General features: G+C 51.2%; 9 protein-coding genes across 9 annotated transcripts; 3 read left to right on the top strand and 6 right to left on the bottom strand.

Annotated features, from left to right (window-relative positions):
• Positions 1–105: 105 nt before the first annotated feature.
• On the top strand, positions 106–1,694 carry PENARI_c031G09830 (putative salicylate hydroxylase; the record flags this gene model as incomplete). Its single annotated transcript, XM_022636509.1, has 6 exons — positions 106–186; positions 253–851; positions 926–987; positions 1,052–1,133; positions 1,189–1,298; positions 1,390–1,694. 6 exons carry the CDS (start codon positions 106–108, stop codon positions 1,692–1,694), a joined length of 1,239 nt encoding a protein of 412 aa, XP_022483660.1.
• A 529-nt stretch (positions 1,695–2,223) lies between these two features.
• PENARI_c031G02203 (type I polyketide synthase) lies at positions 2,224–8,828 on the bottom strand (the record flags this gene model as incomplete). Its single annotated transcript, XM_022636450.1, has 5 exons — positions 2,224–6,147; positions 6,223–6,432; positions 6,521–8,098; positions 8,169–8,463; positions 8,533–8,828. The coding sequence occupies 5 exons, from the start codon at positions 8,826–8,828 to the stop codon at positions 2,224–2,226; spliced, it is 6,303 nt and encodes a 2,100-aa protein (XP_022483661.1).
• Positions 8,829–10,139: 1,311 nt separating this feature from the next.
• On the bottom strand, positions 10,140–11,981 carry PENARI_c031G10990 (uncharacterized protein; the record flags this gene model as incomplete). The annotated part of the gene is made up of 1 exon (XM_022636516.1): positions 10,140–11,981. One exon carries the CDS (start codon positions 11,979–11,981, stop codon positions 10,140–10,142), a length of 1,842 nt encoding a protein of 613 aa, XP_022483682.1.
• Positions 11,982–12,659: 678 nt separating this feature from the next.
• PENARI_c031G05465 (uncharacterized protein) lies at positions 12,660–13,593 on the top strand (the record flags this gene model as incomplete). The annotated part of the gene is made up of 3 exons (XM_022636479.1): positions 12,660–13,104; positions 13,187–13,484; positions 13,542–13,593. The coding sequence occupies 3 exons, from the start codon at positions 12,660–12,662 to the stop codon at positions 13,591–13,593; spliced, it is 795 nt and encodes a 264-aa protein (XP_022483633.1).
• Positions 13,594–14,122: 529 nt separating this feature from the next.
• On the bottom strand, positions 14,123–15,580 carry PENARI_c031G12532 (uncharacterized protein; the record flags this gene model as incomplete). The annotated part of the gene is made up of 3 exons (XM_022636529.1): positions 14,123–14,721; positions 14,783–14,964; positions 15,027–15,580. The coding sequence occupies 3 exons, from the start codon at positions 15,578–15,580 to the stop codon at positions 14,123–14,125; spliced, it is 1,335 nt and encodes a 444-aa protein (XP_022483662.1).
• Positions 15,581–16,139: 559 nt separating this feature from the next.
• On the bottom strand, positions 16,140–17,060 carry PENARI_c031G05433 (uncharacterized protein; the record flags this gene model as incomplete). The annotated part of the gene is made up of 1 exon (XM_022636478.1): positions 16,140–17,060. One exon carries the CDS (start codon positions 17,058–17,060, stop codon positions 16,140–16,142), a length of 921 nt encoding a protein of 306 aa, XP_022483640.1.
• A 3,566-nt stretch (positions 17,061–20,626) lies between these two features.
• On the bottom strand, positions 20,627–20,948 carry PENARI_c031G00849 (uncharacterized protein; the record flags this gene model as incomplete). Its single annotated transcript, XM_022636443.1, has 2 exons — positions 20,627–20,756; positions 20,815–20,948. The coding sequence occupies 2 exons, from the start codon at positions 20,946–20,948 to the stop codon at positions 20,627–20,629; spliced, it is 264 nt and encodes an 87-aa protein (XP_022483674.1).
• A 1,868-nt stretch (positions 20,949–22,816) lies between these two features.
• PENARI_c031G12348 (uncharacterized protein) lies at positions 22,817–24,405 on the top strand (the record flags this gene model as incomplete). The annotated part of the gene is made up of 4 exons (XM_022636528.1): positions 22,817–22,985; positions 23,042–23,145; positions 23,194–23,265; positions 23,326–24,405. The coding sequence occupies 4 exons, from the start codon at positions 22,817–22,819 to the stop codon at positions 24,403–24,405; spliced, it is 1,425 nt and encodes a 474-aa protein (XP_022483653.1).
• Positions 24,406–24,859: 454 nt separating this feature from the next.
• PENARI_c031G06617 (gluconokinase) lies at positions 24,860–25,668 on the bottom strand (the record flags this gene model as incomplete). Its single annotated transcript, XM_022636489.1, has 2 exons — positions 24,860–25,312; positions 25,423–25,668. 2 exons carry the CDS (start codon positions 25,666–25,668, stop codon positions 24,860–24,862), a joined length of 699 nt encoding a protein of 232 aa, XP_022483622.1.
• Positions 25,669–26,219: the final 551 nt, after the last annotated feature.

Genomic DNA, 26,219 nt, shown 5'->3' with positions numbered 1-26,219 from the left:
TACTTTCGTCACCGCGCATGATGTCTACATATAGAGCAATGCTGGTCATCTAAACGTTTCTTTTTCTTGTAAAATAGCTGTGATAGTGTCTGACCAGCCGAAATCATGGATATCATTATCGTAGGTGCCGGCATCGCCGGTCTCAGCGCTGGGATTGGTCTTCGCAGGGCAGGCCACAAAGTGACGGTTGGCATCTCCCAGTAACTCGTTCCCTTCTGGACTGCACAATGTCTGACATTTCTTACGAATAAGATCCTCGAACAATCCTCGTTGTTGCACGAAGTGGGAGCAGCGATCACCATCAAGCCTAATGCCTCGCGCGTCCTCAAGTCCTGGGATTTTGTCCCCGAGCAGTCTGGCATGGTGGCCCTACGCGGAATGAGCCTGATCGACGGTACCAACATGGAGACATTGGTGCCCACCTACTACAAAGACTGCGAATCCACGTGGGGCCTTCCGATGTACGCCGTTCACCGTGTTGATCTACACAGCCAGCTGAGACAGCTTGCCACTCAAACGGAAGGGCCTGGGAGGGCCTGCGACGTCCGCGTGCTGGCCAAGGTGGTCGACTACGATGCCGAAAACGGCAAGGTAACGACTGAAGATGGCGTGGTCTTGCAGGGAGATCTCGTTGTTGCCGCTGATGGGGTGCACTCCACGGCCGTAAAGCATGTCCTGGACGAAGAGATCCTCCAGGCCGGAGATACTGGTTGGGCATGTATGCGGTGGCTGGTGCCGAGGGATGATATTCTCTCGGATCCGGAGACGGCGGACATGATCCAAGACTCTGCCACGAGATACTTCACGGCTGCCAATGGAGCTGCTGGTTTGGTGTGGTATCCGTGTCGAAAGTGCGTACCACAGAGATTTCTCTTCACGAAACTGTTTGGTAAACTGTGCTGACATATGTTTTGGGGAAACTTAGCAATGAGGTCCAGAACTTCCTTTACCTCTCGCGGGAATTCGATACCTCCCACGTCGGAGAAGGTGAGAAACTAGCCGATCCCCTGTAATCCACCAAGCTATACAATTTACTAATGCCATATTTTAGATTTCAGAGCTATGGTTGACCCAAGCATGCCCTTAGAATATGCAAAAACGCATTTTGCCCCGGCCCTACACACCGTGATCAAGTGAGTTCTGAGTCATGTTGCCTGGTCTCACAGTGTACTTACAAACCCGACGCAGGAAAGCCAGGGACGTCAAGTTCTGGAAGCTCGTGGCTAGAGGGCCCATTCCCAAGTGGCACAAGAACCGACTCGTCCTGATCGGCGACGCAGCACATCCCATGCTCACCTGTGAGTCTGAGCTTTGCTTCTCCCATGCTCACCCGTGTGACAGTTCCAAAATTTGAATAGCCTGTTGATTCTGGTGTTAACGAACCCATAGTCCAGGGCCAAGGTGGCGGACAGGCCATTGAGGACGGTGCCGCCCTCGGTATTTTGCTTGACCAAGTTCGTAATCTAGAGGATATCGAGGAGCGACTGCAACTATTTGAGCAGGTCCGCCGGAATAGAGGCTCGGCATTGCAGATTCTCTCTAATACGAACCCGCCGGCGTCGCAGAGCGTTCGCGATGCCGCCGCCGCGTACCTTCCCAGTGGCACGAGGCTCGATTCGACCGACGACATCAACGACTATGTCTTTTCCTTCGATGTGATTAAAGAATGCAAGATGGCGCTTGCTGCCGCGTAGATATTTAGATTGAAAGAGGAGGTGTGAAGTGGGAGACAAAAAACAGAATGATACCTGTGGCTGGCACTCGCAGAATTAGCCCAACTGAACGAACAGGTGTATAGAACTCACAGCTTCAGCCAAATTAAACTCTATAAAGTACACGACAAATCATGCAGTTCTTTGAGCCTCTGTAATAACCACAATTTTTAAAGCTACCACTTTGTTCGACTTACGCAGCCTTACAGCACTCGATTTTGGCTACAGCGTCGTGACGAATCTCCTAAGCTCATACATAGAAAGGTAGTTCGTGTACGTACAATTTAGCCTCTTCAAACCGTAATCTTCTTTGTCTTTCTAGATAGATGTCATTCAGGCTTTTCTGAATCTCTTCCTGACCTCTTCATTGGGAGATCCATGAGGCTAATACAATACCACACGGTTCTATACCTTATAATATGAGTTCAAACTAACTTCTCAACAAAGGTCGCAAACAAGATCTATATCCATTTCTATGTTCAATCTGTTAACTACTTAATACAAAGGTTAATTACACTTGCCGATCCGACGAGAAATAGGCCAAGGCATTTTCCATCTCAGCTTGGAGAAGCCGGACGTGGCTTGGCATGGGCAGTTCAAAATGATCACCATTGACAGAAAGGACCATGACCTCCCCGCTGGTGAACCTTTCCCACCCATTGGAACGCAGGCTCTCTTCGCCTTTGTCCGGGACATTGCATGCAAAAGTACTGAGTTTAGGATCTTCCATGAAGCCCGGATACGACTTGGTAGGCACGCCCTGGCCCTCCAGCTTCTGCATGCGGGTAGGGTCATCCGATACGCGGTTGACCAAACCACGCTCCGCCCAGATGATAGCAGTCTTAGCGGGCTTCTCGGCTGCCGTCATTGGTGCTGGCGTGTACTCATTCATGGCGAGGAAGAACTGACGCATGTGGTTGCGGCTAGATTCGAGCGCACTCCACTGTCCGTCCCGATTGACAATTTCCTCTAAGACTGCCTCGCTGGTATCGGCCTCGGCGAGCAGATTGTCCCGTTCCATTATTCGCGACCGGGGGCAGGGCATGTCGATTAGAAGGAGTCCCTTGACCGTGCGCCCGGCGCGGGCCAGCTGACGTGACATCTCGAAGGCGACGAAGCAACCGACAGAATAGCCTCCGATCATGAAGGGACCAGTGGGGTGTGCCTTGAACAGCGCGTCGACTACTAGCCTAGCTACGCCCTCAATACCGACTTCGCTGTTCATACGCGAGGGACAGCGGAGGTATGGTGAGTCGATGCCGTAGACAACCTGGTTGGACTTGAAAGGCCGCAGGTGGATAAACGACGCCACGCTACCGGTACCATCGGGCATTAAGTACAGCGGAGTATCACCGGCCTTAGGGCGGCCCTGCAGCAGTGTGATCCTGACGCTGGGAGGTGGCGACGTGTCGTTGTTCATAAGCCCCGGTGCTAGAGTCGGCGGGTCCTCCTTCTCGACATTGGCCAGGCTTAACGCCGGAGAGATGGGGGTGAAGCGGTCGTCTGGAGTCGGAGAAGACAGAGCATCTTCATCGTCGCTGGAAGGCGTCGCACTGGTATCGTTGCTATCCGCGCTTCCCTGCCCTCCACTACCAAACGCGCGACGGAGATCGCCTATTGTGACATAATCAAAGACAAAGGAGGCGGGAAGGTTGATGCCCTTCTCGTTGACAACGGCAACCACCTCTATGGCCATGATTGAATCGACGCCAACATCGGCTATCTCCGTTTCATCTGTGAACTCGGAAGGGTCACTGCCGGTTGCAGCGATGAGGCTATCTAGAATAACCTGGAATTCTCCCGTATTTGCAATCTCATCTTTCTTGTCGTCCTGAGTTTTGTTCGTCCGCTCTTGTTTTATCGGCACCGTAGGCATAGCAGCAGGCAGATTCTCATGGATCATCTTGGTTTCCTTGGCACTGGGCAAGGAAGCTGACTTGGAAATCGGACCTTGGTGTCCTGCAGCACCAATAGGGTGTGGCCTCATGCCAAGAATATGGCGCCAGGTGGCCCTCTTAAACTGCTGGTAGCGCAGGTCAACGGCCTGCATAACGATTGTCCAAGTCAGCGGGTCGAAGACATAGGCGGTGCAGAAGGCCGTGGTGCCTTCCCATCGTGAGATGCGCGTGTACGTCATGTACTCCTTGTTAGGCTCGATAGGGGCCAGTTGCTCGATGATGTCGTAGCCCATGAGGGCATAAGTCAACTGCGACGGCGTGTTCGGGTTTCCGTTCACCATGAAGCCCGCCAGGTGCAGCAGGGCCTCGCCCCAGTATGGCGACGCGGTGTATCGCGTGCCCGCCGGATCAGGTCGGATTTTGATGGTCGCGGCGGCTTCTTGGTAGTCGCCGGCTACGTAGGCCTCCTGGACACCACGGAAGTCGGGCGAGAACTCAACTGCATTGGCGAAGAGCGCGAAGAAGACGTCGGGCAGCATCCGATGACCTGAGCCCTCCTTGGAAAGCCGGATCCGATCGTCCATCTTGGCTTTGATGAAGAAAGACACCCGGTCCAAGTCGGCCTGGGCCTTATCTGGGCTGCGATATTTGACTGTCACCGAGCCGAGATCGTAGGATTCGCCGCTCTTAGAAGTGGCCTTGAAAGTGGCCAGGACGACGTTGGCAGACGCGCTTTCCATTGTGGCTGTGGTCAGCAACTCGCCATCAACGCCGACAAGATCCCGAGTTAGCGGGGCGAGCAGCTTGGGGTCGTGGAAGGTAAGATGGCAGGCTGTCACATCCCTCTTGCCACCGCTGTGTTCGAGCGCATACTTGGCCACTGTCGCAGCGGCGTCGCAGAAGACAGTCCCCGAAGCAAGCCCGATCTGCTGCATCTTGTGGCCATCAATCACGCCCAGGAAGCCGTGATCGGAAATGCCGGCTCGGAAAGTGATTTGAACCTGGCCCTCAGGTGTCAGGGCCTTGTGAACGAGGTACTGCGCCGTCGTGGTAAGGAAAGGTTCGGACGCAACCGTCTTTGCAGCAGCAGCAGCAGCAGGAACTAGCGAGCCGCTGTTCTTGTCGGTATGCGTGATCCAGTAGTCCTTCACGTCCCACGCATAGGTCGGGAGTGCCAACAACTCGAGGCTGCTCTCGTACGGCGCATGCAGTGCGAGCCAGTCCACGTCAACACCGCTCATGTAGGCCGCCACCAGGGACTTGGAAACAGCCACCCAGTTGCTGTTGTTTGCATCAATCGTGTAGTTAATCCTGGCGGCTGGCGGCGAGAGTGTGGCCCGTACAAACGAGCTGCATACCGGGCCAGGGCCGATCTCGAGCCAGAAAGGGTCATCGCTCTTAAATGCGGCCTTGACGGCATTGAGGCCACCGTAGAAGTCGACAGCCTGCCGCGTCTGTCGCACCAGGTAGTCCTCGTCAAAGACGCCCGGTATATCGACCACGGACGCAAGCAGTGTTGACGCCACTGGGATCTTAGGTGGTAGATAAGTCACGCCGCTCGCAATGGCCTTGTAGTCCGGCAAGATGGTGTCCATCTGGAAGGAGTGGAACGCAAATGGCATAGAGAGTATCTTGGTGCGCGTACTAGCGTCCTGGGTGGTTATGTTTGTTTGGATATGTGCCAGGTCCTCGGCCGTCCCGCTGATGACCGTGGCGCTGGGGCTATTTATACATGCCACTCCACAGGATGAGTCCTTAAGACGGGCGAGATGATCTCGCACCATCGCCGCGGACGCCGACACCGAGAGCATGGCACATGAGTTGGGCTCGCATCGCTCCAGGAGCAGAAGGGCACGCTGGCCAACGAGGTACAGCGTGTCCGTCAGCGAGAGGACCCCGGCCGCGTGCAACGCGGCATACTCGCCCAGACTGTGGCCAATGACCATGGCAGCTTCAATACCCGTCGATCGCCAGAACGCCGTGAGAGCAATCTCTAGCGTGGCGACGGCAAGTTGGACTTGCGCGGCATTCTTGGTGGACACTTCGACGGAGTCGGTGGTGATGATATCCAAAAATGGCGGGAACTGGTGTGAAGCGCAGATGGCTGCGCACAGGTCGGCCGTCTTGCGGAAGACGGGGCTTGTCCGATACAGCTCGCTGCCCATGCCCGCGTAATGGGAGCCCTGGCCAGTGAAGGCGAAGACAACGGGAGGAGGCACTGCTTTTTTGGTCGAGCTGGCGCGCTGGATCTCAGCCTCAAGCTTGGAAATGCCCTCTTGTAGCGTAGTAGCAGCGAGCGCAAACCTGATCGGGTGATGTACTTTCCGGGCTGTCGTCGAGTAAGCTACGTCCTGGATCCGAGCGTTGGGATTTGCGTGAAGCCACGCGGCGAGTCGACGCATGTTGGCGAGGTGCGATGAGGGTGTCCTGGCTGAGCTTGTGATAACGTGGCTTGATCGGATGTCAAGTTCCCTTTGTCTAGCGAGCCTGGCCGGATCTTTCTTATACTCTTCAATGAGAACACTTGCATTACCTCCCTGCAAATATGAGATGTCAAAGGTTAGCCTTTTTTGTCTTCTCGAAAAAGGCACCGTTTGTACAGGATGACTTACCGCTGCGTCGAAGTTATTAATAAGAATGCGTTTCGGCTTATCATCCAGTGATTTAAACTCAGTTGGCCTGGTGGCAATCACAACGCTGCTCTCTTTCCCCAGAATCTCCAGTACGTTTGGGTTCATGGCGTGTGGCATGCCGGCCTGAGGAGGGATGATGCCCTTTTGAAGCATGAGAACGCTTTTCAGCAGCGAGGAAAGTCCAGCAGCCTAACATAACATAACACAGGTCAGCAGCTCTCACCAGTTTCCCTTCAACTACCGGGCCTTCTTCAGTTGCTCAGTTTGAAAGACTCACCGCTTCGCTGTGGCCAATATTTGCTTTGATTGCTCCCACCGGCAAAGGATTCCCAGCCGGTCTCGGCAAAAAGACCTTTGAAACCGCACCCATTTCTGCCTTGTCTCCAACCTGGGTCCCCGTTCCGTGCATCTCAATATATGAGACATCATCAGGGTCAAGTCTCGCATTCCGGAGGACCTTTTTAAAGAGACTCTCCTGGGCATTTGCGTCGGACGTTGTGATAGACGTCGCGTTGCCAGAGTGATTTCTGGCTGACGAGGCAATGACCGCAAGGATATTGTCGTTGTGGGCGACGGCATCCTCGAGACGCTTCAGGATGAGGGCGCCGCTAAAGTCGGCGCGGCAGTACCCGTCGGCGTCATCACGGTACGTCTTACAGTTGCCTGTTTCGGATAACACACCGGCCTTGCTCAGAAATGTGAATGAATGCGGGTCAGACAAGATGGTGGTGGCGCCCGCAACGGCCATATCGACATCCTTTGATAACAGACTCATGCAGGCGAGGTGGATCGCTGACGTGGAGCCCGCGCAGGCCGAGTCCAGCGCGTAGGTTGGCCCCTCCCACTTCATCTGGAAGGCCAGCCGGCCCGGGCCAAAGGCGCGTTGGACGCCCTGAAGCGTGTAAGCATCGCACCCCAACGCGTGGTGGCTGACCTTAAGCCAGTCGTCGAAACTCTGTGCGAAGAAGACGGCCGTCTTGTTGGGGTCCGTTGTTCTTGTCTGGCCCGCCGAGTAGCCGGCCATTTCGAGGGCCTCGTACGCGCTCATAAGGAAGTGTCGGTGTACCGGTTCCATCAGCAGGGCCTCCCGCGGCGAGATGTGGAAGAATTTGGCATCGAAGTGGCCGGGATGCTTCATAAAACACCCATGTTTACATGTCATGGTGCATTTGCCCGGGCTGTGCTTGGTACAGAAGTACTCATCCACGTCCATCCGGTCGGCGGGGATCTCTTGGTGGCAGTCTTGACCTGTCGCGATGACGTTCCAAAACTCGTCCAGGTCCTCGCTGCCAGGTCCTTTGCCAGACATTCCGACGATAGCAATAGCGCCCTCTCGAACACTCTCACCTTTACTTGACGACGACTGCAGGTCATCGTCAACCGACACCTGTCTTGTTGCTTTGAGTACACCAAGAATATATGCCGCATGGCAACTGGGGCCCATCATCTTGACGCCGACATGTTTATACGATGTCCCGAGGCAGGCGTTGAGATTGCTCACGATCTTCACAAGGTCCAAGCGTTGTGATAGGGTCTGTAACGCCGCAGCCCTCAGTAGATCACCCCAGCTGGAGTAAGATGTGTTTGCGTCGTCACCGGTAATGCCCCAGACTTTTAGTTCAGGGCGAAGTTGCATTCCTAAGAGAGTGGAATTCCCAACGACATAATCCATGTCGGCCGCGGAAACGTCAAGTGTGTGCTGCAAACCGCGAATACCGGGCAGCTCATTATTGGGGCGCTTCTTCAACTCGGGGCACTGGGTAAAAATGAGCTCTAAGACGGAAGGTGGTCCTATGATGGTGTTCCAACGGTCTCCTGTAAAGCCAATCTTGGCTCTTTTGGAAGAGGGGACGCCCTAATCATGCGTTGTTTCAGATTAGTATATCACGATCAACAGTTTTTCGATTGTTCCAGAAATTGCATACCATGCCATGTTGAAATTTCTCAAGTGTAATTTCAAGCTCATCTGGAGCGATACCCAAGACAGCCCGGCCCCAGACTCCTGGGCGGTCCTCCCTAGCTCTTGACCGCGAAAATATGACGCTGCAGAGTCGAACCCAGACCCGACCGGCTTCGATGGAGGAATCGTACAGAGTGTTGAAGTTCTTCGAGATTGGCACGGCAACAGCGTTCCATAGACCAGCAGATATGCCGACCAAGTGCGTGTCGGGCCTGCCGTTCTCACCTGGATGGAGCAACACTGGCTCACGGTTCGTAGTCCTTTAATTTGGGACGTGAAAGTCAGCCAGCGGTCAACGTCAGATTTTATGTTATATAGGGGTAACACACTCCAATAATAGGACGGCTCTCACAGTGTAGAGAAGCATGGCGTGGACCAGGCCAACCTGGTCCCTCGAACGGCGATATTTCTGGGCGAGCTCTTTGAAGTTGGAACAAGCCCCGAAGCTCTCCTTTAAGAAGCTGTCCATGCCTATTACCTCGGCCTTGAAGGCAGAGAACAAGTCGTCCAAGAATGATTGGACCCATGGCGTCGTTGAGGCTTGGCTAAAGACATAGTCCATGCCACCAATCCATGCGTCTGTGAGGTCCCCAAAAACGAGGACAATGGGATGAGTTGAGCCCATGGTAGATGTGTGTTTCTGGCTTCTGAGTGAGGTAGATGGGTGTCGAGGCGATGATGAATCGCTACGAACAGTATATCAGACAATCTAGGGCACGAAGGGTGCTTAATGTCAATAGAAGAACCCTTCTCTCCCTCCAAGTCTCAAGTTGCTTCAACCGTAATGTAACTGTTCCAGGTCAACACCGATCCCGTAATTATTAACATGATCTTATTCCCGATCATATTGATTTTATGACGGCCCCCGCCGTACCCGAAGCGTCTCCTTTGACATTGTTGATTTCCCGATCTCACCTCTAGGGCTTCCAAAAAGGTCGCATCCCCGATGAATTATGTCAGCTCGCCCCATCGTGCGAATCCATTCCCGCCGGGAATGTCGTATTGCGCTTTGCAGGAATTGTTCCCCACCCAGCGTGACAAGGGTATCAGACCAAGGTACTTTTGCGCCTTGTTGATTGCGCTTTGGTCGCCATTTGCCGTTCCAGTATTATTTCAATCTCAGAGATAGGCATGCTCAGCCTAATTGGCTAGTCGTTCTAGACCCAATTCAGCTCCCCGGTCACTGGTTGAAAACTCAAACAGACAGGCGACTTGAAATCCAGGGGTGGAGGGCGCAGCGTAGTGACTTTTCAAAAGGCATGACCAACTCTAGGCAATCAAGGTAGTCAATTAAGGACTCAGCAAAACTTGCGGTGGTACTGTCTAGTTATGGCTGCCACCAGTTAGGCAGTTGGTTGAAGTCACCTGCAAGCATAATGAATCGAGAAAAGTAGGATTCAGGTAGAGCTGTAACGGCTTCCATAGCATCATCTTGCCGAATGAGGCACTAGAATGACTTTGAGCCACTGCAGTGAGGCCAGAGCTCCCTGCAAGCGCGTTACAAGGCTGGAGGTCTTCGGGTGGTGCTTGTCTAGATAAGCTGCAATCAGGCTGAGGTTTTCCTTTTTGGGGCTCTAGTAGCAGTAATAGGGCGTAGACAAATATTCCAGCGTTTAAACCGACAATCATGCTATAATCGTCGAAAGAATTTTTACAGCGAATGTGTGATATGGGATGGAAGGTTGTGAAGTTAAGGTTCCTCACATGCGCGGGAACAGCCGGCGCTTGTAAAAGCTTTGACCTCTACGGTTCGCAGCTTGTCCCAAGTCCTGTGTAACAGATGACGAGTCTATATTTTCTGTTGTGGGCTATATAAAGAGGGATAGTCAACTAGGATGTAAAGGCAGCAAGCTGCGATTACACCTAGGACAGTTATTTACATGGCAGGGATCATACCGGTAAACATCCAACACAGCACAGATAGCGTGGGAACGCCCTAGATACCCGCATCGGCCTGCGGGAAGGGCATAGTCGGCTCCCACGCATCCCACGCGTCACATACAGGGTCAAGCTGCTTGGTCCAATCACCTCCTACCACCCCGGGAATTAGGGCGGGCGACTCGACAACCGTCGCCCCGAAGCCCTGGCTGCTATGCCAGGCAATGTGGCAGTGGAAGGCCCAGACACCCGGGTTGTCGAGCGGCCATGCAATAGCCAGGTATCCGTTGGCAGGCAAGGTGGCAGTGTCCCGACGTGGCGGGTTCTTCAGCTGCCATCCGTACGTTGACCCAGACCACTGCTCGTAGCCGGCAGCGAGGATGAGGAAGTCATGCCCGTGGAGATGCATGGGGTGGGAGATGCCCTGGATGGGTCCATGGTCCTCGATGACGAGGATGGCCCATTCCGTCTCGTCACTTTGCGATGCGGCCGACGACGTGTTGGCACCAACCTGGAATACGTTGTCCGACAGGGGAATGGCGTCCAAGTTTCCAGATATGACATCTCCCAGAGCCGGGTTAGACCAGTTCACCCACATAAACGAACCCCCGTTGATGGACCATCTGAGATGCGTGTGGTTGTCAAGCCACTCTGGCTTGAATGTCTCAGTCTGAACGCCATCCTTTACGGACGACATTTCTAAGTCGATTGGAACCCACGGCTCCAAATTTGTGGGCTGTTCATCTAAACAGAAAGCTAGACCCATCACCACAGTGTTCACGCTCGATTTTGTCGGCATGGCGGTGCTTTCATTGTTATACCTCACAATGGCGGTGATGTTATCGGCCCCTGCGCCGTTGAGGATACAATTATGCTCGAATCCACTGCGCATCCAGTAATCCCCCGGCGGCGCGTTTGCCTCAATAATGACGTCGTACCGCTGCCCCATACCAACAAATATGTTTGTTGTCTGGTACGGCACGATCGGCACAAAGTCGGTCGCAATCACCGTCAAGGTGTGATTGTCGATGCTGAACTGAACCCAATCCTCTTCCGCCACATTGAGGAGCCGAAGGCGGTACTTCTTGCCTTCCTCAAAGAGGAGCTCGAACTTCTTGCCCTCGCCGAGGCATCTCGGGTCCAGGTTCGTCGCATTGTTTGCCACGCAATCGCCCGTGTTCATGCCGTTGAATAGCCCCGTGTCGGAGCCATAATATGTGACATTGCCGTCGGCGAGTGTGGCCCAAATGTAGTCCGTTGTTTCGTGGTCCCAGTCTGTGATAAAGACGGCCCCGAGGTCCTCGTCATAGTCGGCCGTAGCCGGGCCGTTGATGATCAGCGCCCCGTACAGTCCATTGCTATACTGCATGCTAAAGTGACTGTGGTACCAGCTGGTACCGTACTGGTCGGCATGGAACTTGTACGTCTGGGTTTTTCCGGGTGCGATGGGACATTGCGTGACCCCGGGTGTCCCGTCGGCTATGTTGTTGTTGAGCAGCCGCGCACCATGCCAGTGCAGGGACGAGCCGTTGGTTGCAATGTTGTTGGTTACATGAACGACGATGTCGTCGCCCCAGTCGGCTACGATTGGTGGGCCAGGTATGGTCCCGTTGGCCATCACGCATTTCCGTTGGTATCCGTCCGGTGCGCAGTCGGTCTCCTCGAGAGTCAACCAATACTCAACTGTGCGGTTCGTGTAGGGGATAGTGTCGTAGTAGTTGGTATTGATGTCGTACTCCCCCCAGCATTGGCGGGATGTCGGGCCGTTCTTGCATCCCTTTGTCAGGCTGCCGGTGTCACGGACTGAAAGAGGCGGAGATTGAATGGCTGAGCTGGGGATGGAGATAGCCGTGGCCCCTGCTACTGCGAGGGCGAGCAGGCAAAGTAAAGAACGTGCCATGGTAACGAACAGCGAGTGACTCTTTTGCTCGGAGAGAATTCGATCTTCGAGAAAGATTGCAGCCTTTTGAAAGTAGCCATAATGACCATAGCAACTTATTAGATTGCGGCTCAGAAGACCACATGGTGTTCCTGAATTCCCCTGGCGTTCTTGGCACAGGCCATTGCCCTTTTCCAAGCTCAGGGCATCATGTTGCCCGACAAGATGAACTCGGGAATATAAATCGGGGATGTAGTTCGGGGATCAGCTGACACGAGCACTATTCATTTACCTATTTGGGAAAGAATCATCAGTGTTGTAGTAGCCCTGAAGTATATGCAAGATATAGTTTAAATCTCTCTTTACCACCAATTGGAAATATGTTAGCGACAGAGGGGCTATGGGGAATGTTTTGAAATTGCTGAACTGTATGTAAATAATAATTACAGCTAGTGCTCGGTCTACGGGCTGCATAGTGGATTATCTCCGGACCCACGTTGCCACTGCAGGTGCAATAAAGCCGAAACCCCGAGGTCCTGATGCTTACAAGGAACATTACAGCTCTCAGCTATGCACGTTGGCAAGATTGAAGCTTCAGATTAATATTATTGTAAAAATAAAATCCACCTATCATTCTATTTGATTATCCATGATTTACGATTCATATCACCGTCTTACACATCAACTACCAATTCTGATATGACAACAGTGCCGAAGAAGACCGTCTTGATCACGGGCTGCAGCACGGGTGGCATCGGCTGGGCCTTAGCCAAGAACTTTCACCAGCGAGGGTTCTACGTCTTTGCCACGGCACGTAATCCCTCTAAGGCCGCCGACCTGGCCGAGCTAAGCGACATCGAGATCCTCGAGCTGGACGTGACTGATCCAAAGACTATCGTGGAGTGTAAGGAGAGAGTCGTGAAACGCACGAATGGGAAGCTTGATGTTCTAGTCAATAACGCTGGCGTCGAATTCAACAGCCCGCTACTAGACACCGACGTCGACGAAGCGAAGAGGCTATTCGACGTCAACGTATGGGGCCCTCTTGCTATGGTCCAGGCGTTTGCTCCCTTGCTTATCGAGGCCAAGGGGACTGTCTTCAATCAGAGCTCTATTGACGGGGCGCTAAATATGGTATGGGCTGGTAAGTTTCCATTAGCTAGCGCTTGCAGCTTTCTCTCTCCCCTTCCCCTCGGAAGTCAGGCTAATGTCACGCTCTTGATCAGGTATTTTCGCCAGTTCAAAGTCCGCCATGGCGCGCATGTCTGAAATCCTGCGTTTTGAGCTCGAACCACTGGGCGTGCGCGTCGTGACGTCCATATGCGGCTCTGCCGATACGCCTATGTTCGCGAAGCCCGGTGGTCCGATGAACCTGCCAGAGATGTCGCACTACCACGGCGTCCAGGACGCGGCATGGAAGGAGCGGATGGACCATCAGCGCCAGGCCACGCAAGTTGATGTGCTCGCCGGAAAGCTGGTCAAGGACATCCTCGGCGGGAATAGGGGCGTTATTTGGCACGGGGCGTTCGCCCCATCAGTTTATTGGGCTAGCTGGTTGAATCTAACGTGGCTTTTGGATAGGTTGATTAACTCGGCACGAGGCTTGAGTCAGGTCAAACTCAAACAGTCCTAAGGACACGGCCCTGCATGAAATAAGCATTTGGTCATGCCAGATGTCAACGAAATTTAACTCAGAAAGTGTGAATGAAAGGGTTAATTGCCAACATGTTCGGTCCGCTATAAACGCCCGATGTCATCACCTTTAAAAGTAGAATTCCGCAACGAGATCACAGTAAACGCATTGCGCCAGGCCACGTGCGTACTTGTTGAACTATTACGGATCATCCCTTTCAAACGACATCCTTTTAGTTCAAGCCATTGAAGAAAACTGTTGAAGCTGAGTGTCTGCACATATAAATATTATAAATATATGTATTAATCTAGGTATCAAATCAGATTACCCTTGTGTCCGTGATAAGATATATTTGTCTGGTAGAGGACGGAGAAGACATAGAATCATAAGATTCAATGAGAAAGCGAGAGAAGAGGGTACAGAGGGAAGTAAAAGAGAGAGGAGCAGAAACTATCTACTACGCAAACATCTCTAATATCTTGGCACGCGGCAAGCGGGCCGGCGAGCTACTTCTCTCTTATAATCTGGCTCATTTCCTCAGCACAACTTCCAACAGAGCCGACTGCCCCTGTCCATGCACATTCTTCAGCTCGAGTCTCTCATCAGCCGCCTGGAACAGGTCCTCCCATTCGGCTCGAGTGCGCTCCTTAGCACCCAGTCCCACCAGCATCATGATGTCCTGCCGACGCATTGCACGCTCCTCATGCAGCGGCGTCCCGTCACCCAGGCAAGGCAGCACTCTGTCGCTGATCAGCATAGGTGTTCCCGCAGGTGATGCCTCAAGACCGGGCACTAGGGCGCGGAGGATAGCTATCGAGTCGGCATCCGCCCAGTTATGGAAGACGTGGCGGAGGAAAAAGGCTGCGACAGCGTTGACTGGCTGCTGCGGCTGGAAGAAATCATGCTGCTGCATCTCAATACGGCTGGCAAGAGCCTGGTCTTCCTTGCTAAGGACGCGTCGGCCTTCATCGAGCATTTTCTCGCTATCCTGGACGCGGAAAGAGAGATGCGGAAAGCGGCGCGCCAGCGCCATTGAGACGTGTCCGCTTCCGCCGCCCACATCGACCACTGTGCCCTTGAGGGTGTCCCATGGGAATATGTCACCAAGTGTATTGGGTTTGCGGTCGACTGGGGGGAGCAGATTTGTTAGCCACTGCCATTGTCAAAGTATAAGAATATCCGGGCTTACTTGTTGTAACACCCGCCATGGCTTTAGCAAACCGGGCAGCGTACTCTGGGTTTTTCTCATAGTAGTCAAACATGGTCTCACCCAGACGTGTCGTAAAGGGCGAATGGACGAGGTCCGACACTTGAGGGGAGGCCTTGATGCAATCGGCCGTCGAAGATGCGGACTTAAACATGTCATCCATCCTGCGTGCCAACAGACATAAGTTCTTGTATTTGGGTGTGCAAGAGGGGGGAAGGAAGCTCACGAATACTGTCCGAGCCCTATCAGGTTCTCGTCTCGCCCGAAGGCCACGCTGCATGCCGTGTGTGCAAACCAGCCCTCCTTGACCTCGCGAAAGATGCGATGCGTGCATAAGAACCTCAGTACCTGCCGCGTCCGGCCTACGTCTATGCCCGCCTGTCGGGCGATTTCTTCCACGGCAATGCCCTCTTCTTCCGCCACAGGCACAATAGTAAAGAAGCCAAACTCAAAGGCAACCTGGAGGGCGGCCAGATCATTGCTCGAGCCCATCAGGCCGCGCATTGTAGTCCGCGGGCCGACGACGAGCAGACGTAGATCGTCGAGCGAGGCCACAAGTTTGCTGCGCAGGGCAACATACTCGGGTGTATCAGGCAGCTCCGGCGAGTTAGGTAAAAAGTCCGGAGCGGGAAGGTTCTGGGAGCCGAGCAGCGTCTTGATGTTGGCCGCGTGGTTTACAATGTCCAGAGCAAGAGCGAGAATATCGGTGGAAGCATTCATGTTGTCGTTTGGTGACGCCGATAATTGCGTCGGTGTGCTAATCGCTAAATTGGGTGACATTATTAAGTCTGTAATGAACTTAATAAAACCTCAAATAGTTTGAAGAGTATGCAGCCCCCGCTATGAAGCTGATGCCCGAGAAAAGGTGATTACTACACGGGAACAGTAGGCCGCCCTCGGGAATCCACCTGCCGGGGAATCCATGGTTGGTATCCGGTCACGAAAGTTTGATGTGATCGTATCTATTTTCGGTCATTCGTTCGCTATGTACATACTAACGTGTTCCATGGGCCACACCCTTGCAATTGAGGCCAAACCATTAATCAAAACGAATAGTTGATATTCCTATCTATAATTGTTCTTGCAGTATGTATGGCTAAGCCCTATTTTTCCCGCAATTTGAACAGAAGTCCCAAACCTGATTGGTCAATTGGCTAGTACTTCACGAAGTCATCAAGCCCGATAATGACAAGCGTATCGACGAGCAGGCCAGTCTTCTCAGCAACTCCAGCCAAGACAGATCAGAACCCCCTGGAATAAGTTTCAACAATCGTATGACCCGACCTCCTCAAACAAAAAACGAAAAAGAAATTGCTATTCTAAGCGCCCATCACACATACTATGCAAGCACTGAATCCATGGTCTCATCTCTGTTAGGCACCGAAAACATCCTCTTGACATCGCCGGCCTTCCGTTCAAGCCACAACCGCGTATAATCGCACGCAATCACAAACGCCATATGCCGCGATGGATCTGGGAGGCTGGAAAGCTCAGTGTGCAGGTCCCGAAGATACACTGTAAGCTGTGACAGCAGTCTCTCCAGCTTGCGAAATGACAGCTGATACAGCCTCTGTCGGAGGTCCATCTCGTCATCTTCTTCCAATTCGAGTACGCCCAACGATAGCCGGGGCTCCATAAGATCTCTCAGGGATATGTTGCTGTTACTTGGAGTGGCGATTCCACACTTGCTCTCCCCCTCGGTGTTTCCCAATGTCACCATCTCGGCTGCCGACTGTGACGACGATGACCTGCGCAGCGAGGAATCGCTGGCGAGCATTTTGAAGTCGTCAATAGCGTAGCCTATTAGCATAGCAACAGCCATGATGTGAATTGGCTCGGAGTCGTCGCGGGGGTGCGTGCATCCCATCGACATCTCGGATGATACAATGCACTGCTTTAGCCTGGCGAGTTGTGCGTCGAGCGATAGCCGCTGGTCCTTACCGGCGCCACGCATCGATGCCAGCAGCTCCGTGACGCCTGCGTGGCAAGTGCATTCGCTCTCGCCATTCAGCGCCTGATACGTCCCCATCTCAGTGTCATCGCTATTGAGGTTGGCACCGAAGAGGGAGTCCAGATAGGATGTGGGGTCTGGTGTCGGGAAGTACCCAGGCACCATGGTGCTGCCGGTGGCTAGGCTATTAAAGTCCAACAGCTGCGTGAAGCTGTACATTGAATTGGTTTCGATTGGCGTCGGAAACATGTAGTCGTCGAGAAGACTTTTTGTATTATCATTGTGCGCCTCGTCCGGCCTGTCCAGCATTGCAGAACTGTTGGATCGGGACGCAGTTTTACTCGGACTGTTGCTTTTGGGACTGGAACTGGTACGAGGATCGGAACCGCACTGGGGCCGTGGAGCCCTCCTTCCCCGCTGCGACGGAGGGATAGAGATAGGCGGCGCGTCCTTGTGTGTCCTCCGCGACAGACCGTAGATACACTCAATTTGGTTGCGCTCGCACCTAGTGCAACTCGGCTTTCGCTGGCTGCACCGCACTTTCGACTCGTTGCAGGCGTTGCAAGAGGCTCGTAGTCGAACTTTGTTTTCTTCTACCATTGCTGGCCAACTCAGCACTGTTGTCATATTCGATAAAAGATAAAAGTTAGCAGGCGCCTTACACCCAACTATATATTGAAGGGGCAATGTCGAATAAAGCGGCTTCTGTGGAGCTTAGTGTTTCTTATGTATGTTGAGATAACTGTGCTGTACATCAGCACAATTACCCGTGTCACGCCTTGCTTTTTTCTTTGGCCACATAGGGCCACCAATTCAACTTAGTGCTGACGAAAAAGCGAACAAACAATCAAACACCCCACCTGAAGGACTGCACTCAGTTCGTATCCGTCCGAATTGAGTACATCGTACGTTGCTTTTCGTGTAGATCCTGGTCTTCGTCTCCGGGGTGGCTGACTTGAAGGATTTCCTGTACTCATTGTCGATTGGTTGGCGGATCTCTTGGCATCTGCAACTAAATGTCCATGATCAGTAAAAATGCTTATTCGTGGGCGCGATCGAGTTGATAATGGTAGCAATTTCTAGGTGGCTCTTCGGAGGGTATTTCTAGTATCTTAATCAATGCATATGGCTAGGTTCATGCACCAAAAGGAAGATTAGCGATGCGTGATAGAATACCAGGATGCATTATTCACTTGGAACTAAGCCGCCCAATACCTTTTGTAACTTGCAGATACCGCAACGCCACCGATTCTAGGCAGCATTTCGAGATTTGCAATGCACGTTCCAATCGTCAGCACTGCCATTCGGCCCCTCCGCCGCATCCGTTCCCGTTTTTGTTTCACTTATAATTGGGGGCGGAGAATGCTGGCTTGCCTCCACGGCTTTCGGGGCTTTCGGGGCTTTCGGAAAGTCAGAGCACTGGAAAGTTTGAGAACAGCCGGTGGACCTCTAACAGATGAAATGACTTGCTGCTTACGATTGCTACTCTTTAGTATCCGTAGATATCCAATGACTACCTGCATATGGTTACATCTGCTCTTATGCAGGCTATCTTGTATCTTTGAGTATTTAATAACGACCATGCATTTTAGATAGCCCATACTGAAAGATGTCCATGTATTCGTAAAAGTATCTAGTTTAGGACAGGGAGGAGTAGGATGTATCGGCTCTGGCAACCCTCCTACAAGAGAGAGGGATAGAGACGATCTTGGTATTTCCAGCACAACGGCCTAATCGGGGGAATACACCATTGGAATTGATCAATTTGAATCATGCTTAGGTCCAATATTACGACGACCGAATAAACGTATTTCTGGCAATGAGATTTATGGCTTACTCTACGTACTCAATTGCCACTGGGAGGTAGAGAGTAAGCGTGTAGTGGGGCCGAGATAGGGGTCTTCAGTGCTCTGACCCCGGGTTGTGCCGCGCGCGGCCCGTTTAAACTTTTGGCGGAAGCAGGCAGATGATATGACAGCTTTGGCAACACTACTATAAGAGAGTAGTACAAACGAGTTTCATCCTCAGAACTCCGGTTCATTTGGCGCAACAATCTAGACGGAGAAATACTCCCTTCTACTTATTCAGATCGTGAGCGAGGCTGAGACATCGGAATCTGTCCGGGGAGGCTCCAACTAGTTGCAGACAACAGCGCTTAACACGAGCCTAGACCCCTGAATGACGTGGGTCGGAGTCCAAAAATGGGAGCCGAATCCTCATGCGAATTTCCTTATCAGACCCTTATTTGCATAACTCTTCCAAGAACTCCGCCAACTGAGGGGCTGAACTGCACTATCTACACACAGACCCTGAACACATGTTTCACCTTGTCAGGACGATCAAGCTTTAGGTTGATTGAGCCAAGTTCTAAGCCAAGTACCGAGCCAAGTCTTTCTGTAGATCAAACTTATTTATGATACGCTAAAACTAACTACTAACTTGGTCATGTTAGAGGACATAAGTACGAGATACACCATCAAATTCAAGAATTGTCCCATTTTCCTAATCTGACAGCAATTGAGGGCCCCACAATTGTCATATCGACCTTGCAGGAACTATGAGACCCCGCCGTCATGTGCAATTCCCATACCCTGGTATCCCCCAGACCTTCAACCAAAAATTATTTCGTCTGCTCGGTGAACAGGGGGGTGAGCAAGGGGCAATTCCCCAGGGTGTTCTCTCACCAGCATCCGGTATCTCCCGTCGTCCCTTTGCAGATTGGCGTTGGCGCCAAGGCTTCCTCCGTTCAAGCTCGGAATAACTTAATACTTGACATGATACTTGGCGAACCTTCATTGATAGCCTTTGCCCTTAGCTTAGTAGCTGCCTCTATCTTCGCCTTCTCTTTCCCTCCTCTCGGTTCTTCTCTCGGTAGTTCGAACAGTAATCCATCGGTACTACTGCTTCCTTCATTGATTCCGACCAACTTGTTGAGCCCGGAGGCTCGTAGAGGTGCCAATAAGAAGTCCATTTTGGATTGCCTTTCAGAAATATGATTAGGACCTCAATTAACGAATATGACGAACAAGGGAAAGAGCAGGAAGCAAATGAAGAAACAAACGAAGGAATCCAGACACGATATACAAGGGACTCCATAAAACGGCAACCCGTCTTTTAAAAGGAGCCTAGTGTCATCTTTGGCCAGTGCGCGTCTTGTAATCATCCTCATACACTACAATCAAGACGAAATCCAGAATCCCCTTGCTAAGTTAAACAATCTCCACCAAATAAGCCTGACTCCGGTCTTCTCTGCAATGGCATTTAGATATCTCTTCCAGCTAGGTTGGAACTGAAGTGCTAAGCTAAGTCCAAGTAATCCCCTTTGAATAAGCGCTTCGCGTTTCCGCTCTTTTGCAGATTCGATTGGAATGTACTCTGCATTCAATGCCGACTCCTCTGTTCTCTTCCTGAAGTTATAAGCCAGAAGGACCACTGTAGGAAGACATTGTGCCAACAGCTGAAATGAGATTATTAAAAAGTTCGTGTCGGTTGAGTTCAGGTGGACTCTACATCCTCCAGATTGATATCAACACATGGTTCGTTCATCATATGGTTCGTGGCCGTATACCATGTAGTAAAGAAGAGTTCCGACTGCGTGCTGGTCAGTTCTGGCATCACAGAGGTCATAAGCGTCCGTCAACGGTCCAACGGGTAGTTTCTTGACCGATGGCGCATAAAAACGTTCAAGGAATTTCCCAATGGCCTTAGCTTGCTCAGAATCTGCCGGTCTCAAATTGAGATTATTATCAAGAAGACAGGCGTAAGAAGCCCATTTTTCTTCACATATTCGAGAGCGGAGTTAATTTGTCGGATCCACCGAGCAATGAGAGCGTTATCCTCATACTCGATCACACAGATAAGATGCGGCAAGCGATTTAGAAGTTCTTCTTGGGTTTGATTTCGAGGATATCGATAGTAGAGGTCATTACAGTCGCAATATGACAGGAGAAGATGGTCAAGGAGCGCAAGTAAACATTCGACAATATCGAGGCATCAATCACCACGCTTGTTAAAGCATTCATAAGTCTTGGTCCATGAGAAAGGGGTATCCTGCCACTCAGACACTTCGGACCGGACAGCCTTCACCACAATAGCGCGACTGACGGTGTAGACAAAAGACGCACTTCCGCTCCCAACACGATGATTCTGCTCAACAATGTCAGAGTATGGCGATGGCATGGCGACCTGGACTGTCATAGCGACGCGGGTTGGTAATAAGAACTGAGCTGACCGTTGAAGAATCCACAGGAAACACTTTTCGATGGTAGGTTAGATATTGAGGAATGTGTTAATAGGTAAACAGCAAGCTGACCTTAGAGGCTATATATATATACATGTAGCAAAATACTCGACCCTCGATTATAACTTGGGGAAAAAGTAAAAAAGAAGAAAATATACAAATCTCACAGTATTACATGCCTGGCCCACCGTCACATTCCATGCTGCATCCAAAATGCCCCTGAATTCTGTCGTCTAAGCAAACAGTCTACAATTGCCGGTGCTAGGGCTCATCTCTTATCCTCTGTTCTACTCCTTCAATTTCGTTTTTATACATTGCAATTTCGCGTTGAGTCTGCTGGAAGACCACAGAGACCAATATCGTGGACCAGTATTCTTCTGTGAGCATTGATACCTTCCAAGGTTCCTATATTTCTGATTTGGTGAGCTCATCGACGTCCATCCAAATTGAATATCCAACTGACGCATTCGACGCTCTGAACCTTCCTCTCAATACCTCCGTCATCTGGATCCATGAGCATCATCCTCCTAGGGTCAGTAAAGTCATTGATCAGTGTGCCTATTCTTGATTGCGTTTGCGTCAATGATTCTTCTGTCCTCAAGTATCTGAAAGAACCTGAGGAGGGCAGCAAGATCCAATTAGACGCTCGAATTCTCGAGACCCTTGGGAATCATCCTCGGAATATCAGATTTCACGGATTGACCAAACAGGGCCTCCTATTCGATCAGAGGCTATGTTGGTGCAAGCAGGCTGCTGAAGCGGTTAATTACATCCATGAGAAAACCGTCATCCACTGCGATCTCACCGGTCGAAACTTCTGCTCGATAACAACCTTGGTTTCCTGTTTGCGGACTTCCAGGGAGTCCTGAGATCAACTGACGGCAAAACATTAATTGACAGCCTATCTCGGGAGAATACCAAATACTGCTGCCCTCGTATACATGGGGATTATACAGATGCGAAGACTGGTATCTTTGCTCTTGGGTCTACTATCTATTCTATTATGATGGGGCATGAGCTCAAGCCTCTCATTGTCAAAGTGTGCGAAGAAGCTTCCATCATGAAACCTGGCGCAATTCTCAGCAAAACTCGGGGTTCCGGATCTCAAAAAAGTCGTAAAGATGGCTATTGTGTTTAATGATTCAGACAATATTAATAGGTACATGCAGGTGTTCAGGTTTGATGTCGTTGCTGCCGACTTGAACGTCATTCGTCAAAGATCGAATACTATTATCGAAGGATGGCCGACGCAGTTGAAGCTAAAGCTGGGATAAAGTGGTGCCAAGGAAGAGTTCCGTGCTATTTTGCGATCGAACCTTTCTGGTGCTGAGGATTATGTTGAATGGAGGAGAAAGTGACGGGGATTGTCCAATTGCAGTGATTGCAATGCGTTACAATCGGATGAGGCCCACCTTGGCTAGACTGTGAGTATGAAGCTATGGGCTAGCCACGGCAAGTTAATGGAATCTCCGAGGGTATTAGGCTTCTGAAGTTTCTCCACAGATTTCATATTCACTGGTTTTTCTCGTGTTATGTTATGGTTTCACTACTGGAGAGTTATGGAGACATAGATATGATGTTTTAACTAGCCAGGTACATTCATAATAATTGCCTATTGCCTATTAGCTGTGGTTATTCAGGTAACTATGTCCGGCATATCGTCAGTATACTTCGGAATGCGGGGAGATCACGTGGGTAGCATCGGTTAGCATCGGCGTGCGGGCAGAACACTCGATTGAATAAAGGGACTCAATGCTCTTTTCTCCTTTTCTCAACATCTTCTATGTCTCCTGTGTGTTCTATTCTACACCCTGGCACTTTGATCATGAGCTTCCGGCGCAGTGGGGGACTCCTCCCCCGCAACTTCCGACCTTGTCTACCCCAGAATCACCTCCGCATTCGCTCCACCTTACCGCCGCTCTTATCCCGGAGGTTTCACGCCAGCTCGCTGCTATGGGGGATCAAGTCACAGGTGTTAAAGGATGTTGGTGAAGGTATGGAGCATTTGGAAACCGTCTCATGTCTCAATTTGGTTGCTTATCGTTGCTAGGTATCACCGAGGTCCAGATCATTCAATGGTATGTGGAGGAGGGGGCGCATATTGAGGAGTGGAAGCCTTTATGTCAGTATCAGTCTGATAAGGCTGTTGATGATGTGAGTTGTTTCTGTTCGAATTGTCCCAATGGGGGCTAACAAGCCCAGATCACATCGAGATATGAGGGTGTTATTAAGAAGCTTCATTTCGAAGCTGACGACACAGTACCTACGGGGATGGTAAGTCACACATTTCCATGTTTCCCATCTATGTGAATATCTTGCTAACAAACTTGATAGGCACTCTGCGATATTGAAGTCGAAGATGGAAAATACCCCGACGATAACCCTCCGCACGAGCCTAGAGCGGATCCACCTGCCCCAGACTCCATTGTGGCTGCAACACAAGCAGCCGAATCCTCTCAAATATCCCCTCCTCCTGATATCCCAAAGGTGGAGATAGCACCCAAATCAAAGCACGCAAGTCTCGCAGTCCCAGCGGTTCGCGGACTACTGAAAAGCCATGGCGTGGACATCGTCCAAGTAAACGGAACAGGCAAAGACGGCCGAGTAATGAAACAAGACGTCTTCGACTTCGTCGCAGAGAGAGATTTACCAACTGGGTCAACGCCACTCCCGATCCAAGCCTCTGTGTCACCAGACACAAGACAAACAGAGTCAATCACCAGCCTGACCCCGATCCAATCACAAATGTTCAAGACAATGACCCGATCCCTGAATACCCCACACTTCCTCTACGCAGACGAACTCAAAGTCAACGACATCACGGCCATCCGCAAGAAACTCGCCAGCGACGCCCGCGACCCTAAGAGAATAACTTTCCTCCCTTTCGTCGTTAAAGCTGTCTCCTTAGCCTTAACCGACTACCCAATTCTCAATGCCAAGGTTGATGTTAGCGATCCTAACAAGCCCAAGCTAGTAATGCGCACCAAGCACAATATCGGGATCGCGATGGATACACCAAACGGTCTAATCGTCCCGAATATCAAGGACGTCGCCAGCCGTTCGATCTTCGATATTGCCGCTGAGATCGCGCGTCTCAGTGACCTTGGCAAGAGCGGGAAACTGACACCCGCTGATCTCAGTGGTGGGACTATCACCGTTTCGAACATTGGGAATATCGGCGGTACATACGTCGCGCCGGTTATTGTGCCGACTGAGGTTGCTATCCTTGGTGTGGGTCGATTGAGGGCTGTTCCGGTCTTTGATGATGCTGGCCAGGTAACAAGCGGGGATATGGTTAACTTTAGTTGGAGTGCGGATCATCGTGTTATTGATGGGGCGACTATGGCTCGGATGGGTAATCGGGTCCGTGAGCTAGTTGAGTCGCCGGAGCTCATGCTTTTGAAAATGCGGTGATTAGATCTTGGAATTGGTTAAAATACTGCATCTAGATGTTTATTTCAGGGGTTAGTCATTGTTGTGCCTGTCGCATGACTGCATGTATGTATGGCATGAAATCATATGGAATGAAATGAGCATCGATAAATTATCATATCTATGACCTTCGTCCTTCTATAATATAGTAAGCTCTCAGATGTGTGGACTACAATTGATGCTCATCCTTGGCAAAGAAAGAAGCTGATAAGGATAATGAAATTGATACAGACAATTCAACTGAGATCATTCGACAAGACACATGATATATCAGAAACCGACTGAAACCCCTCAAAAACGCCAAATCTAAAACAAACCAGCAACACAGCCAAAGCCAATCAACACCAAACACCAAGGAGAGGATCAACGAGACATAGTCAAAACAAAAATGCTAAAAGTCCTCGTCCTCTATGCAATCATACCCCCAGACGAAAGCTCATTCATATTCAGCCAGTTTCTCCGAAACAGCCTGAATAACATTCCTTTGCACGTCCTCCACAGACCCCTCAACATTGATGGTAATAGCATCCCACTCGCCCTTCGGCTCCTCCAGCGCAGCAAGCTGCGACTGCACCATACTACTCTTCATATAGTGCGACTGACGCTGCGTCACACGCTGCAGGAGGACCGCCTCATCGAGCTTGAGGTAGACGAAGTGGATCTGCACATTGGGCGAGCCGTAGGCGGCGACGCGCATCACGTCACGGTACTTTTGCTTTAGCGCTGAGCAGGCTACTACGACGCCAGCTGGGGGTGAGTTGTTGTTTGCTTCCGAGGGGGAGAGGGCTTCGATTGCGGCTTGGCGGAGGGAGATGAGCCAGTCCCAGCGGTCTGCGTCTGTTAGGGGGATGCCTTGGCCCATTTTTTCTTTGTTGGCGGCTGGGTGGTACTATGGGGTTGTTTGTGTTAGTTTATTATTTACTTTTTTGGGTTGCCTTTGGGGTAGATGTTGTCGCAATGATGAGTTGGATTGGGTTCGATTGCCTGTTCTGTACTTACGTCGTCGCCTTCTAGGAACGGGACGCCTAGGTGGGTGCGCAAGACGTTTCCGGCTGTGCTCTTTCCACACCCTGCTGGTCCGGTCACCACCCAGATGTGTTGCATTTGAGTATTCTTGGACTGGTCGTGCAGGGTGGATGCTCCGTTGGTGAGATCGGGCATGATGCGCGCCTTGCTCACAGGCACTGAGGTCGAGTCTACTTTGGAAGCGTGCGGAGGCTGGGGGCGTTCCCCGGCGGAGAGCATGGTGTCAGGAGGAGGGGGAATGTCCGTGGGAAATGATGATCTGGTATCAGTTCCAGGGAAATTCGGTTGGGCCGGTGGATGTATGACGATGTACTGATACACTGTACGGACTGGGGGTGTATATAGTGTGTACAACTGTAGATTGGAAGATAGCAGAGCAAGTGAAGAAGTGAAGAAAAGTCAGAAATGAAGAAATGAAGAAAAGGAGGCGTCGCGCGACAGGCTGAAATGCAACATTTTAACTATGACGGTGGGTCGTGGGGAAAAAAGAATCCAGCAGAAGCCGAGTGGGGGAAGATTGAGCCGATCTCTAAAGTCTTATTATATACACTTATATTCTGTGTTCCTTTCCTTCTGATATCTCTCTGCTAGATCTCAGATATGTTAATTAGAATGCTCAATTGAACTATTGACTTTAGTAAGAACCACCTACACCGTGCAATGTTGAACAGGAACAGGATCTGTATGATGTCACGTATTACAATACACACCCCCACGCTAAGACACCGCTGCTTTTGGCTCTTCACTTTGCCCTGATCCTGCTTCTCTCC

This window comes from Penicillium arizonense (genome assembly GCF_001773325.1).
Source record: "Penicillium arizonense strain CBS 141311 chromosome Unknown PENARI_contig031, whole genome shotgun sequence".
In the NCBI taxonomy this organism is placed as follows: Eukaryota; Fungi; Ascomycota; class Eurotiomycetes; order Eurotiales; family Aspergillaceae; genus Penicillium; species Penicillium arizonense.
This window is presented reverse-complemented; position numbering and strand designations above follow the sequence as displayed.